At 41.5% G+C, this 16,216-nt stretch overlaps 1 protein-coding gene across 2 annotated transcripts in view; it reads left to right on the plus strand.

Annotated features, from left to right (window-relative positions):
- Window positions 1-16,216, plus strand: part of LOC126259964 (muscle, skeletal receptor tyrosine protein kinase-like) — a 725,418-nt gene that overhangs the window by 509,600 nt on the left and 199,602 nt on the right. For both annotated transcript variants that reach the window (XM_049957079.1, XM_049957078.1), the window contains exon 3: window positions 9,401-9,483. In XM_049957079.1, coding sequence (XP_049813036.1) covers window positions 9,401-9,483 — 83 coding nt within the window. The remainder of the gene's footprint in view (window positions 1-9,400; window positions 9,484-16,216) is intronic.

Raw genomic sequence — 16,216 nt, forward strand, 5'->3', positions numbered from 1 at the left:
TTTCTGTCCCCCATAAGTATTAGATTACCATCTCCCTTTACCTACTGTATTGCCCTTTCAATATCCTCATATATTTTCTCTGTCTCTTTATCTTCAGCTTACGACGTTGGCATGTGTACCCGAATTATCGTTGACGGTGTTGATTTGCCATCGATTCTGGTAAGAATCGCTGTTCACAAGAAGACATTCTCTGCCCTACTTTCCCATGCATAACGAATCCTACTCTAGTTATACCATTTTCTGATGCTGTTGCTATTAACCTATACCTAACTGAACTGAATTTCTTGTTTTCTTTCCATTTCACTTCACTGACCCCTACTATATCTAGATTGAGCCTTTGCATTTCCCTTTTCAGATTTTATAGCTTCCCTACCACGTTCAGGCTTCTGACATTCCACTCCCCGACGCGTAGAACGTTACCTTTCGTTGGCTATTCAATCATTTTTCCATGGTCAACTCCCTTTTCGCAGTTTCCTATCGGAGATCCCGATGGGGGACTATTTCGGAATCTTTTGTCAGTGGGGAGATCATTGTGACACCTTTTCAATTATGGGCCACATGTCCTGCGAATACACGTTACGGTCGGCCGCTGTGACCAAGTGGTTCTAGGCGCTTCAGTCCGGAACCGAGCTGCTGCTACGGCCGCAGGTTCGAATCCTGCCTCGGGCATGGATGTGTGTGATGTCCTTAGGGTAGTTAGGTTTAAATAGGTATAAGCCTAGGGCACTGGTGACCTCAGATGTTCAGTCCCATAGTGCTCAGAGCCATTTGAACCATACACGTTGCGTGTATTTAATGCAGTGGTTTCCATTGCCCTCTGCATTCCTATGAAATTGATCATCGCTGATTACTTTTCCTTTAGGGGCAGTTTCCCACCCTAAGGACAGGAGTGTGTCCTGAACTACCGTCCGCTCCTCCGCCCCCTTTGACAAGACCGTTGGCAGGCTTACGTCGAGGTGATCGAAGAGCATGTAGCTATCGATCACGGCTCGAGACTGCTGCGCCAATGTATACGTAGAGACAAAACGCGTGAGTGAATTCCGCAAGTGATTCGATAGTGAAGGTAAGTGGGCGAAGTGGGCTGCACTGTTTCCAACAGTTTTATAGCTAGGATAATGTGTACCGCTACGGCTGAAAGCATAGTCTGCATTGCCAATTATCGAGTGTCACTATTCCCCTATTACATCTTCATAGTGGGGACAGGATCTTGTTAGCCCTCTCCAAGTGTCGCCAACGCGAAGACATGGAGATACATGTCTCCCTCCGCGACTGCGTGAGACACGCACATAATCTGAGGATAGACTTGCAACGAAAATTTTTTCTATGTGCTAGTCCTACAAAAATAATGTTTACTCACCTTGCGGTGATTTCTCCTGTTAAAAACGGATGACGTTCCTCTACTGGAAAAGTTGTTGTAGAACCAGTAACATTATACAAATGCAACGGGTGGAACAAATGTTTTCAGTGTCAAGTTAGCTGAGCAATGTACTATTTGAGTGAAAACGTCGATATATTGGCACTTTTTGATACAAAGAAACTCTGCCATACATCTTAAGTTGTTTTTCAACACTCATACGCAGTTACATTCTCTCGTAATAGCCAGCTTATGATAACTAACCGAATCCATTACCAAAAGGATCACCAAATGGATTATCAATGACAGAATGCTCTGGCAATGTTCAAATTGTGGTCACGGCTTGTGTACTATGCCACGCAGATTTTAAGTACTCAAAAGTCACAGTTTACGTCTTAAAACAGTAATTTCACTTGTTTGTTTTTCTCACACGTTCGCATACACTTTGCGGCACTTCACGGTCAAGTTTTAATCATTATTCTGCAAAATTAAAACATCTATTCAGAGCTCCGTACATCTCGATCCGAACATGATGATGGCTGAGCTCTTAAAAGAACTTTTTAGATTTCACAAAGCAATTCCTTAGTCCACAAAATACTCGCGAACTTACTGTCCTCTGATTGGCTAATACACTTCAAAACCAATGCTAGATGAGTACTAAACCGCGCAATTCCGCCTCTTTTAGATTTGCCCGATCACAACTTAATAATCTTTAACGAACAGTTTATAAATGAAAAAATTTAGAAACTGCACAAATTTCAAAATAAATATCTCTTTAAATAACAGAGTTATTACAAGTTGTTTCTTGTTTCCATAGTCCCATAAACAGGCTAGTTGTTCGTTACAAAATTACCTGAGAGCATAATTCACTTTCTTTGTACAATCACAGTTCTCGTGCAAACGTATGCTCTGAGAAATAACAAAATTCTTTTCTTATCTTACTTTACATGCACATCATCATTCACGTTAATAAACAAATTAGCAATAATTAATAATAGTTGTAGTAATCACAATAACTACCGTGTAGTTTCCAAAATTTGTTTCGTCTACTTGATAAGTTCATACTCCTTAAGAAACTGACTTCTTTCGGCCACAGTCGTAACTAGTTGCAGCTAACTACTGGAACAGAGTGCATCGGTCATGCAATAACCGTGACCCACTGTCCGAAGATGTCTACTCGCTACCGTCTCTTATTTAATACAGGCGCGATATGAAATGCTACGCCTCAAACTACTTTCCTTAACGGCTACCGCCAGACTGTGAATTTTAATAAAAGCTATTTGTTGTAATCATGCTATTGTTCTGCCATTACTGTCTGATAGTCCAACCCTTCCATAACACATTGGTAGTTTCCAAACTTGGCGCATAATTTATTTTTGTGAGAGAGCAGCATATAAGTTCAGATACTTGCTTTATACACATTTAATCTACTCTTGATTGCGGATATTCAATTTGCAATTTCATCAGCTGTTAGAGTCTGTGATCCGTGTTTAATTATCTGCACTTATAAAAAGACTCTTCCTTTGTAAGCGCTGGAAGTAATGGTCGCTTTGGTCTTGCCAACGCGAGCGAGAATCGCCCCACAAAAGTCTGTGAGATACAATCTGAAAGTCTATGGCCAAAAGAGAATAGTGTTCTGATCTTTATATCAGGTGAATAATATGTGCATCTGTTGTACCAGCTGGACGGAAAAATACTTGTGAATATACCTGGATTTCAAAACAACGTAACTAACGTTCATGATGGGAGTATGGTGCCTGTAGTGAATAGATAGTAATTATGATCTTAACTGCAGCACTTCGTGTCCCACACAAAGGTTGCTCTTCATTCAAAAACGAATAAGGTGTAAATTAAGAAAATGCAATGTGACTATTCTCAGTTATGGCTCTATGGACACCCACAGCGCAACGTAACTTTTGTTTAGTAGCAGTAATATTAGTAATACGTTGCTTAACCCAGCTTGAATCTCCTAAGAATATTTCACATTTGCCTACCTAGCGATACAGAAATCCACATTTATGCTTTCATTTATAAGTTTTTGTGCTTCACTGAAGTGATCATACCACACCATAGTATAGCAAACAAAGCAAAAAAAAAATGTTGAATAGTTCAGATGGCTCCAAGAACTATGGAACTTAACATCTGAGGTCATCAGTCCTCTAGACTTAGAACTACTTAAACCTAACTAACCTAAGGACATCACACACATCCATGCCCGAGGCAGGATTCGAACCTGCGACCGTAGCAGCCACGTTGTTCCGGACTGAAACGCCTAGAACCGCTCTGCCACAGCGGCCGGCTTGTTCAATTGCCGCCATCTCTATGACCTCGAGATGACTTACCGTCTGGGGTCTGAAACTAATTTACTAGTCAAAAGAGTGGTTTTTTGTGAATATCTACCACGAGGAGAAATGGTTTAGTTTGAAAAAGCTGGTTTAGGTTGGACAAGACAATGTTTAGTATAATTAATCCCACATAGGCATTGTGCTACACCTCATGGGTGCTGGCATCTACTATCTGTTAAAATGAGCACTTTATGAAAGGTGCAAATTTGACATATAATAAGAGATTTGCATTAACTTTATAATTATTATGTTTCAGAATGACAAGTGTCTTACACTGTTCAAACCGATCTATTCTAGTCAAAACATCTACTACTCTCCCCACAGTCATTCAAAGACCAGTTCGTTATCATTTGTTTGAAAAGGCATAGCAAATTTAAAACTTATTTGGTGAATAAGATATCTGCCTGCCAATCCCGATGACGAATCGGAATCAGTACGTAAACAAAACAGAATCTGCCCCACATTGATCGTAGCCCTGAGTTCCACCCTGCTACACATTCGATAATGTTGCCAAGGTAACTAAACTGTTCCAGTATAACTCGCCAGTTTCTACATTAAAACAAAAAAAAAAGAAAAAAATAACACATTACCTCGAATTGGAGAATAGGTGCATAGAGAGGAGCTGTATATGACTGTTATAGTCACTTCATCAATATAACCCCATTGCTGCTTTCATGCATGGCTCCCTCTTTTTCTCTCAGTATGTGCTAATGCAGCCACGCTTTGCAACTCGTTGCACGAGCAAAACAATTTTCCCCAGAGTAGCCGAAACGGAATGTACTGAAACAGAACACCCTGATTTGCTTGAAAGTAAACAAACCATGTGTGTCGACCACGCCCTCGCTACGCAGTTGCTAAGGCCGGTTAATCTTGAGCACCTCAGGTAGATACAGTGTGTAGCCGTAGCACCCTTGTACATGCGGATATCGATTAACGAGCCACAGATATAACAACAATGACTCCTTGTGAGATGAAGCTATGTAAAAACGGAATACTTGGAAGATGGTCGATTGTATTGGACACTTTTCAAACGCTTATACCAAATGAATCCTATAAGCGTTTGGAAACACAAACTTCGCTGAAAAACCGACAGACAGACACATGAGGAATGCGAGTAGGCTTCTATGGACTAGATACAAAACTTGTTGAATGCGCTCTACATATTGAAAGAGTACGGGGGCGGGAGGCGAACTTTGAATTTCCTCTTACATTAACAACTAGTTTCGTAAAATTGCTGATGACACCGCCGAGTTTTTTGAGCTTTTGGAGACCAGCGCTATATAAACGAAAATCACGCAACACAATTGCAACTGAATTGCATGAGCTGAAATGGAGAACGGAAACTTGTTGTTACGCTGTTGGCATCTCTGTTAGCCGCACGTTAAGAAACCTACAACTGGCGCCACTATAAAAATTTTGATTTCGATGCATAAGTGGAAATTCACTCCAGTTTTCTACATTTATGTAGATATAATGTTGTGAAATCTGATGACCTTTCTGACACGCCCTGTATGTGAGAGTAAGTAGCCAAAATCATACAAATTAATCTTTATTACTGACAACTGGTTTCGACAGTTGCAGCTGTCATCTCCTGGTCTTCAAAAAAATATGCTTATAACGTGTTCTATTGTGAATTAGTACCTGTCACAATGTTGTCATTACGCTGCATAAAACAGCACATTATACATAGATTTGTCAAAAAATAAAATCATTTGCAGTTAAAAAGCACCTCGTACACTTGGGCATGTTCACATATGTAGCACTCAAGAGAGGCTTGCGAACATGCCCATGTTCACAACGTGGTTTTAAACTGTAGATGCTTTTATTTTTAACAAATCTATGTTAATGTCTGTATTTGATCCAACAATGGCATGAGGTAGCAACTCACAATGGAATACGTTACATGAGGCTCATTTTTAAATAACTACCGTTCTGAAATAAAAATAAAACAAGTAGACTCTTTTTTTCATGAAATCCTGTAGTTTAATCTTCTGTTCTACATAATTCTCACCACTATTATGGGTGTTTACGTTTGTTTGTGATTATGTGAAATGCCTCCTCCATTTGAGAACCCAGCCGAGTGTGGAATACGCGCTGTGATACGTTTTCTTACTGCTAAAGCCGTGAAAGCGGTTGAAATTCATCTTCAGATCAGTGAAGTGTATGGAGAAAACATTATGAGCGATGCAATGGCACGAAAATAGGCGAGAGTTTTTAAAAATGGATGTACGAATGTGCATGATGAGGAACGAAGTGGTTGACTTGCAGTCGTTACTGAGGATTCGGTGCAGAAAGTTGATGAAAAAGTGAGAGAGAGAGAAAAAGAGAGAGAACAGACGCGTTAAGTTTTTGACGTTATGTTATGAGTTTCTTCAAGTGTGAAGAAGTGTGCTTTATGCAGTTATTACCTAATCAGACTAAAGATTTCTATGAGAATGATATTCAAAAGCTGATTTTACGATACGGCAAGTACCTTAATACCGGTAGGAATTGTGTAACTTACTTGTAAAATAAACTGCTAAGAAAAATCTGCTTGCTTATTGCTTTATTTAAAAACTGTACTCACTTGTGAACCACGCCTCGTACAACAAAAACATTTTTGAGACCGGAAGATGACAGTTACAATAGAAGAAACCGGTTGTCATCAATGAAGACTAGTTTATATGATACTGACTATTGAACGTTTTTTCTTAAGTAAAACACAGATCGCTCCTTCTGAGTTCTCAATACGAGAACATCCACCCTACTCTTTTGCTGTTTCTGAAACCTGTCGAGGCCTTACCATTGGCTGCACTGAACTTATCACACGAGCACGTCAGTTTGCGCCCGGGATTATAGGTAAGAGCGCCGAGGTAGAAGTGAAACGTAGTACTCATCCCGGATTACATCGAAAACTGAGGTCTTGAACACGTGGCTGTCCCTGCTTCCGGTACAGCGCTCAGGGTCTTAATTCGTCCTTCTCGGCCTTGAAGGCAAATTAAGGGATATTTCGGCACGCGCGAAGCACCTGTTCCTTCCAGTGAGAAAGCTGCGCAGGAAACAAAGGCCCAACTCTAAAGCCAAAACATCTTTAATGAAGCTCGTTAGAAGCTAGAAGGAAGTAAATTCTTCTGCTGGAACGTTATTATTGAACAGGCATGTAAATTGTGCGTTTATTATCATCAGCTTGATCAACCAACGGCGTATTCAGTTTCGTTTATTTATTTATTCTTTTGCTCCTGTGGTATAATCGGATACTATGCTATTTAATCAGGAAACGATAAAATGTATAATTAACGCTCAGAAAGCTAATTAAGCAAAAAACAAGCACATTAAGAGAAAAAATTAGGTCTGGTATAGGCATAGGCCTGTCGCAAGATGTATAGATTCAATGAATGTGGTCACAATGAACTGCTCAGAGTAAATTTTTAAATCTGGGGATTTTTCTTTACATCTGAGGGTTACTGACATGTTAATATTTGCAATGACGTAGCCTCATACTGGATGCTGATCGAAGATACTTTATTAATAAAATGAATCTCAGTTATAATGTCCTTTGACGAATATGCACATAACTACAGACAACATACACATCTCCCCTCTGACCCCATCTCCCCACAGTCGTTTAATGAACGAAGTAAGAGCATATGGACTATCAGACCAATTGTGTGATTGGATTGAAGAGTTCCTAGATAACAGAACGCAGCATGTCATTCTCAATGGAGAGAAGTCTTCCGAAGTAAGAGTGATTTCAGGTGTGCCACAGGGGAGTGTCATAGGACCGTTGCTATTCACAATATACATAAATGACCTTGTGGATGACATCGGAAGTTCACTGAGGCTTTTTGCGGATGATGCTGAGGTGTATCGAGAGGTTGTAACAATGGAAAATTGTACTGAAATGCAGGTGGATCTGCAGCGAATTGACGCATGGTGCAGGGAATGGCAATTGAATCTCAATTTAGACAAGTGTAATGTGCTGTGAATACATAGAAAGATAGTTCCCTTATCATTTAGCTACAAAATGGCAGGTCAGCAACTGGAACCAGTTAATTCCATAAATTATCTGTGAGTACGCATTAGGAGTGATTTAAAATGGAATGATCATATAAAGTTGATCGTCGGTAAAGCAGATGCCAGACTGAGATTCATTGGAAGAATCCTAAGGAAATGCAACCCGAAAACAAAGGAAGTAGGTTACAGTACGCTTGTTCACCCACTGCTTGAATACTGCTCAGGAGTGTGGGATCCGTACCAGATAGGGTTGATAGAAGAGATAGAGAAGATCCAACGGAGAGCAGCGCGCTTCGTTACAGGATCATTTAGTAATCGCGAAAGCGTTACGGAGATGATAGATAAACTCCAGTGGAAGACTCTGCAGGAGAGACGCTCAGTAGCTCGGTACGGGTTTTTGTTAAAGTTTCGAGAACATACCTTCACCGAGAGTCAAGCAGTATATTGCTCCCTCCTACGTACATCTCGCGAAGAGACCATGAGGATAAAATCAGAGAGATTAGAGCCCACACAGAAGCATACCGACAATCCTTCTTTCCACGAACAATACGAGACTGGAATAGAAGGGAGAACCGATAGAGGTACTCAGGGTACCCTCCGCCACACACCGTCAGGTGGCTTGCGGAGTATGGATGTAGATGTAGATGCAGAGATGCTGTCTGTGATGTGCAAATACTACCAACCCATGAGTCGTGGTAGCTGGCCGCTTGCAGGTCTGGGAAGGTACTACGCCTGTACTGCCGGCGTATGACGGCTGACGTACTGCTGGTGACAACCATTGTGAACTGGACCGGGGAGCACGGAAACAAAATCGCTGGTACTGCCGATCTGACACATAGGTCATAACTGACTACGCACGGTCCGGCAGTGGCCCAAAACAGTCGGCGGGGATTGATATTGGCGTGGCGCTGGAGTAGCAAAATAGTGACCTGCCTCCAGCGGTCTCTGCTGCGAACGGTACGCTGCCTATCGACGAGGTTGCCGCTCCCAGAGGCTATAGAAGCGATGTGTAACTCCGAGGTAGAACCCTGGACACGCAAGGAAATATCTCTGTTCTGATGCGAGTCGGCTGCGCATATCACCCTAGCGGAGAGGCTGCCCGCACAAACTACGTGGTGTGCGTAGGAAACAACTACCAGGCGGATACAACATGCAGATATCTGTATAAACATCACAACCGGATGTCCCTACAGTCAGCTGCTCAACAGTTCAGAGTAGACTGCGCATAACTCTGCGGTAGCATGTAGTTTTCTCTCATTTATGTTAAAGTAACTCGTTAGGAGTACATGCAGATTTGACTACAACACAACTGTTTAATTTTAAGAGAGTATTTTTAATTTCTGTTCCAAATTTCGTGTAATAACAATAGGTTTAGTTTTACAGATCCCTCCAGCCACCTGCTTAAACAGGTCAGAGCAGACAGCATGTAATTCTGCGGTAGCATATCTGTAATTTTCTCTCATTTATGTATAAACTAACTCATTAGAAGTACATGCAGATTTCATTACGACAATGATATAACAAAAACATTGAAAGTGTGTTTTTTAGAGAGAGTACCTTTAATTTATTTTACAAATTTCATTTAATAATTTAATTAAATCGTTGTTAAAATATGGGTGCAAAAGACGTTACGTATATATTAATAACAGAGCGTGTGTAATTAACTATATTTAATTTTGATAATGACTTTTTCTGATTTTTGTTGCAGTCCCGGTGACGCCACAGCCTATCCCTGTGATCGTGCCGACCAACAAGACTAACGGCACCATTTCACCACCGTTCGCGCAAGAGGTAAGTACACTCTCTGGAATCAAGAGACAGCATCCAGTGTCTGTCTGCTAGTGCCGTCAGTCATCCGGTTCCAGAATCTTTTGCCACTAGACATAGGCCTAATATCCGGAAGACTTTGCTCAAAATGCATTTTCTGGATCCTTTTAGTCATTATCTGTTTCACTGTCGTTCTTTCCCAAGATAATGGACACATCATCATCCGAAGAACAAAGATTACACAAACATACAAGGAAAACAGACGACGATGCTTTTTGTATTTGCTGCTCCGTGTGGCCTTAAAGATATTCGACACTTTTTAAATATTACTGTTAGTGTTGAATAGACGCACGTTCCACAACGATATATATATATATATATATATATATATATATATATATATATATATATATATATATATATATATATCGACTTAGGGATATTATAAAGCCATGCAGACTCTCTTCTTTCCAAGCTGAACAAGCAATTTAGTAGACAATTGTTTCATCGTATCGATTACATGTATTAATATTTCCGATGGCAAACACCTCAGAGTGTATAATTATTCTGAAACGATCCTTGAGAAGCTTCACGTCCCTGTGACATTTTTCGTTCCTTTCTTAATTTTTGTGCTGGTCAGATAAAAATTATTTCTCAAGATATTGTCCAATGCATTCAATAGATTTCGTTTAAGAAGCTTCCGCTTTCTTTTTTTTCCCTCTTCATAGAATACGGTCAAAATATGCCAATCTCTTCGAACTTTCTTCTTTTCAGGTTTTCAAATTGAACCTTTGTAAAAACTGCAATCTTTTCTGTACGCCGGCCGCTATGACCGAGCGGTTCTAGGCGCTTCAGTCCAGAACCCCGTGACTGCTACGGTCGCAGGTTCGAATCCTGCCTCGGGCATGGATGTGTGTGATGTCCTTAGGTTAGTTAGGTTTAAGTAGTTCTAAGTTCTAGAGGACTGATGACCTCAGATGTTAAGTTCCATAGTGCCCAGAGCCATTTGAGCCATTTTTTTCTGTGCACTTCCATCCTTGGCAAATTTTATGACTTGAGAGCAGATTTGTCCTAGCACTTTAGTGGTTTATCAACTTTTCATCCACATTCTGTTAAAAATGCCACAGTTCCTCCGTTTCATGACTTAATTTTTTCAAACTGGGTATTTAAATATCTCACATCGAGCGCTGTTTTAACTGAGTCTCCCATCTCACACGCAGCATACGAGAATAAGAAGAAAGCGAGTTACTATGTAGTGTGAATTAGTTAATTAAGTGAGAAGATGAAGTACGTAATAAATCGATATTGGACGAAATGAGCCAATGCAAGCAACATATGGAACTGAGAACGAGCAGTAGAAAGAAGGAAATAGTTTACGTAAACAGCGAAACTGAGGAACGAGCAGTAGAAAGAAGGAAATAGTTTTCGTAAACAGCGAAACTGACAGGAAGGAGTTTCACTATAATATACTGGGAACTTCCGGCAAAATAACTTCGATATATTCACTTTTGCAACACATCTGAAAGAATATAGCCATTCAGCCAAAGCAAAGCAAAGAAAATAATCTACTTAAGGATCTCGATATTTACATCCGTAGATCCAAATCAGCACACCTGATTCTCAATGAACAAGTAGACATTGCAAACTTGTGAGTGCATGTGCCTTCGAACTTATTAGGATCTGAAATGCCACTACTTTATCAACGACATATTGTGGAAGCACCAATAATTAGCATGGTGACTAATATACAGTTAACGTGTAAAAGATGATATATTTTCGCAAAAAAATGCGATGAATGTTATTTGAAAACGATGTGGATACATTAGCTATGTGCAAGTGCTATAATATTGTACATCACATGTCGCTTAGCCACTTCCAAATGTTTCATTTGTGGCTATTTAATCTCATCACATTATTTATCTTTCATTTAAACGATGATCTCCAAAACTGAGTATGAGAATATATGTATGAATGTTAACTACCTGTAGATGGGCACAAGCATGTGTTAAATAAGATCACCTTGTATTGTGAGTGGTTGCGGATATTATTCTACATCTTATGTGATGTGTTTGTAGCTCCTTTCCAACTGTTCTTATTAAAATAGAACTGATCTCTTTTCCCATTTTGAATAATAAGCGAATATTTCAAAGGAATGGAAATTTTACGAATAAATATTACTCACAAAAAAATCAAAAACCAAACACTGTAGTACCGTTATTGGATGCAGATTGATACACAGTTATTTTTGTCTGATCATTAGCAACAAAGAAAAAGACCTGTTATAACCGAACCCCACGAGCTACCGAAAAATGCTAGTTATTCAGAACTAAATACCGGTAGCGGTTTTAAACTGTCGGTTTTCCCCCTCCCTACAACGGATAGGGTAAATGTACCAAAGAGGGCGCAGCCCCAAAGAGAGCGCTGCATGTGTTCCTAACAGTTAACTAAATTGATCAGCTCGCCACTGAGGTCGTTGAGTTCAGAGTGGTATCATTAACACCTAGCACAAGTCGTGTGAAAAAATCCTGTGTTTCCGAGGTGAAACAGGTAAGGATCACTTTTCAGCTTTCTTGATGTAGTACTGGCGCTCTGTTGCGTAGGATATACACGAGCAATAGCCTTTAATTCTCGATTGCATTTTGAAATGCTATCTTGTAGTCTATCGTATTGCATCCACATATTTTGCAAATATGACGTTCGCTACTGTCTGTTGACTTCGCTTCGAATCACAGATTTTGTTTCTAAATGACTTCAAATTAGGTTGCCACTGCTTTTGATCTGAAGGAGTCTGCTTTAAGGAGAAGATTGAAAGCTGTGAGTAGACAACATGGACTACGGCGTTTCGAGACGACTAGATCCCGTGCATTAAGTGTAGGAGTTGGTGGAACGAACATTGCTCCTCATTTGAGGTTGATATTGCGTTCATTTGTGACATTTACTAGAAGCGTACTCTTTGGGCATATTTTGCGCAGTCTTAAGCGCAGGCGGACGAAAGAGTGCTCATTTCTTGTTTTTTTTTTTGTCTTTTTGAAACGTTCAGTAAGAGTACGGGGTGTTCAAAAAGTCTCTCCGCAGTGCCGTATGACTGTTAGCCGCGCGTGCCGTATGATTCTTCGCCTGCCTGGGTTACTTTCCTTCAAGTGGACTCTCCCAACATTCCACTGTTTCCTTTATCTCAGCCAGCGTCAGTAGTATCGTTGGTGTGTGTCGTTACGTGTCGACGTTGTTAGTTTGTTTCGTTTTTCTCGCAGTTAAAATGATAACCATTGAAGAGCGTGTGTTTTTAGTCGAACAAGTGTTCAGAGCTGGCAGTAAGTACACAGTTTCAGTTCGTCAAACATTTAATTCAGTTTTCCCGGAGACAACACTCCCACATCGCGATGCTGTGCGAGATTTGATTAACAAATTTCAAAGTACGTGTTCAGTGACAGATGCACCGAGAAGTGGTCGTCCTAGCGTTTTGCCTGGGGATAAACTAATCCATATTTCCGATAAAATGTCCATGAGTTCGAACAAGTCAGTAAGAAAACTCGCCCAGGAAATCGATGTTAGTGTCGGAACGGCCCAAACAGCTGTAAGGAAAAAATTGGAACTTTTCCCATACAAAGTGACAGTCGTGCAAGAACTCAAAAACACCGATCAAGGCAAGAGACTGCATTATTGTCAATGGTTCAGAAATTTCGTTAGACAAAATGGAAGGGTTATACTTAATGAAACGTTTTTCACTGATGAGGCATGGTTTCATTTATCCGGGTACAAGAACTCTCAACATTCTAGTATGTGGAGTACTGCAAATCCATTGCTTATTCATGAGGAATCATTTCATTCTGTGAAAACAGGAATTTGGATTGCAATTTCTAGAAGTCGGATTGTGGGTCTGATATTTTTCAACGAAACAATAAACGTACAACGATACTGCAGTTATATTCTGTACCCATTCATAGGAGAACTTGTGTTAAGTAAAATACTGAACGGTTATTTTCAACAAGATGGTGCAACCGCGCATACAGCGCGCGTTTCAATGTCACTGCTTGCTGATGCTTTTGGTGATCGCATAATTTCACAGGGACTTTGGCCTCCACGATCGCCTCACCTAACACCACCCGACTTTTTATTCTGGGGTACAGCGAAAGCAACTGTCTATAAAAACTGTCCAAAATCCATCGATGAATTGAAAACTGCAGTATCCACTTTCACTGCTTCTGCTACAGAAGAAATGTAACAGCTTGTGTTTGGAAACATGATTAGACGAATTCTACCACAGGGGGGATACTTTCAACATTTAATGTGAAAATTTGTAGTAAAAATGAGTATTCAAGAAACTAATAACTTTTGTTTCACTGAGTTCCTTTTCGGTATATTCACTACGGCATACGGCACGCGAGGCTAACAATCATACGGCACTGCGGAGAGACTTTTTGAACACCCCGTATTACATCTCTGCTGCTGCAGTTTTCTGAACATGGACCTTTTGTGTCAATAAATATAAAACTAAAATTATTTAATTTTCCTTTTGATAAGAGCCCATATACACTACTGGCCATTACAATTGCTACACCACGAAGATGACATTCTACAGACGCGAAATTTAACCGACAGGAAGAAGATGCTGTGATATGCAAATGATTAGCTTTTCAGATCACTCACACAAGGTTGGCGCCGGTGGTGACACCTACAAAGTGTTGACATGACGAAAGTTTCCAACCGATTTCTCATACACAAACAGCAGTCGACCGGCATTCCCTGGTGAAACGTTGTTGTGATGCCTCGTGTAAGGAAGAGAAATGCGTACCATCACGTTTCCCACTTTGATAAAGGTCGGATTGTAGCCTATCGCGATTGTGGTTTATCGTACCGCGACATTGCTGCTGGCGTTGGTCGAGATCCAATGACTGTTAGCAGAATATGGAATCGGTGGTTTCAGGAGGGTAATACGGAACGCCGTGCTGGATCCCCACGGCCTCGTATCACTAGCAGTCGAGATGACAGCCATCTCATCCGCATTGCTATAACGAATCGTGCAGCCACGTCTCGATCCCTGAGTCAACAGATGGGGACGGTTGCAAGACAACAACCATCTGCTCGAACAGTTCGACGACGTTTGCAGAAACATGGACTATCAGCTCGGAGACCATGGCTGCGGTTACCCTTGACGCTGCATCACAAGCAGGAGCGCCTGCGATGGTGTACTCAACGACGAACCTGGGTGCACGAATGGCAAAACGTCATTTTTTCGGATGAATCCAGGTTCTGTTTACAGTATCATCCGCGTTTGGCGACAACGTGGTGAACGCACATTGGAAGCGTGTATTCGTCATCGCCATACTGGCGTATCACCCGGGCGTGATGGTATGGGGTGCCATTGGTTACACGTCTCGGTCACCTCTTGTTGGCATTAACGGCACTTTCAACAGTGGACATTACATTTCAGATGTGTTACGACTCGTGGCACTACCCTTCATTCGATCCCTGCGAAACCCTACATGTCAGCAGGATAATGCACGACACATGTTGCAGGTCCTGCACGGGCCTGCACGGGCCTGTTCCCTGACCAGCACATTCTCCAGATCTCTCACAAACTGGCTCGTCACAATACGCCAGTCACTACTCTTGATGAACTGTGGTATCGTGTTGAAGCTGCATAGGCAGCTGTACCTGTATACGCCATCCAAGCTCTATTTGACACAATGCCCAAGCATATCAAGGCCGTTATTACGGTCAGATGTGGTTGTTCTGGGTACTGATTTCTCAGGATCTATGCACCCAAATTGCGTGAAAACGTAATCACATGTCAGTTCTAGTATAATATATTTGTCCAATGAATACCCGTTTATCATCTGCATTTCTACTTGGTGTAGCAATTTTAATGGCCAGTAGTGTTTTTAAGATTATTCCTTAACTGCGCACTCGTAGTTATGGTTCCCCAACCCTTCCTTTTGGAGAGCAACGAGCAACTACCTCTTCTTATCGATCCTGATTAATGAGCTACAGTGTCCTAGGAAAGAGAAATGCGCTCGGTCACTGACCAGCGTAATAATGAGCACAGTAGGCGGGCCGCTCCACCCACATTCCGCCGGTGTCCGGATACTGGCGGGCTGTCATCGCGGCGTCCGAGAGCGACTGCGATGGGGAGAATGAGCGAGGGATGCCGCGGCGTCTCCCCCGCCCCCTCTGCTCCACAGACAGGCTCTGGCGTCACACAAGAGCGCTGTCTGTCCGCAGGGGGACTTCTGGAACCCTCCGACAGTGGCCGGCGTGTGCTACTGCACAGTACTGCCCAAACACGTCTGGTCCTTCTTTCACTAGCCGCACCGTCGTGTGTTGACCACTACTCTCCTCGCACTGATTACCACTGCATTTAATTTGTATGCTGTTACAACACTCTGGTCTGCAAGAAATGCATCCTTAAACGTCAGCGTACGTATCCCGTCACTCCAAAATGTTTCCATATTGGATTAATAAAAAGTAGGGAAAAGTCAAGACAATAGTTTTATGAATGATTTCAGTGTGTGTTTCCATTCAGCCACCGCGACTTCCCTGCTGGCTTCTAAGCGGCTACTGGTGGAATATGAACCACACACACTGTAATAAGGTTCCTTGAAGCAATAGCGACAGCAATGGATCCTCACCGGAATCAAGCACCCCAGTGGTGAGAGGCAAGGGAATTCAGCGATATCAAGCATTTCGATGAGAACCGAAAACTAACATATCCATGTTATTTTCCTGAATCACACTCAAAAAGAGAACTTCTGCGTGC

The sequence above is a fragment of the Schistocerca nitens genome, chromosome 5 (assembly GCF_023898315.1).
Source record: "Schistocerca nitens isolate TAMUIC-IGC-003100 chromosome 5, iqSchNite1.1, whole genome shotgun sequence".
Classification (NCBI taxonomy): Eukaryota; Metazoa; Arthropoda; class Insecta; order Orthoptera; family Acrididae; genus Schistocerca; species Schistocerca nitens.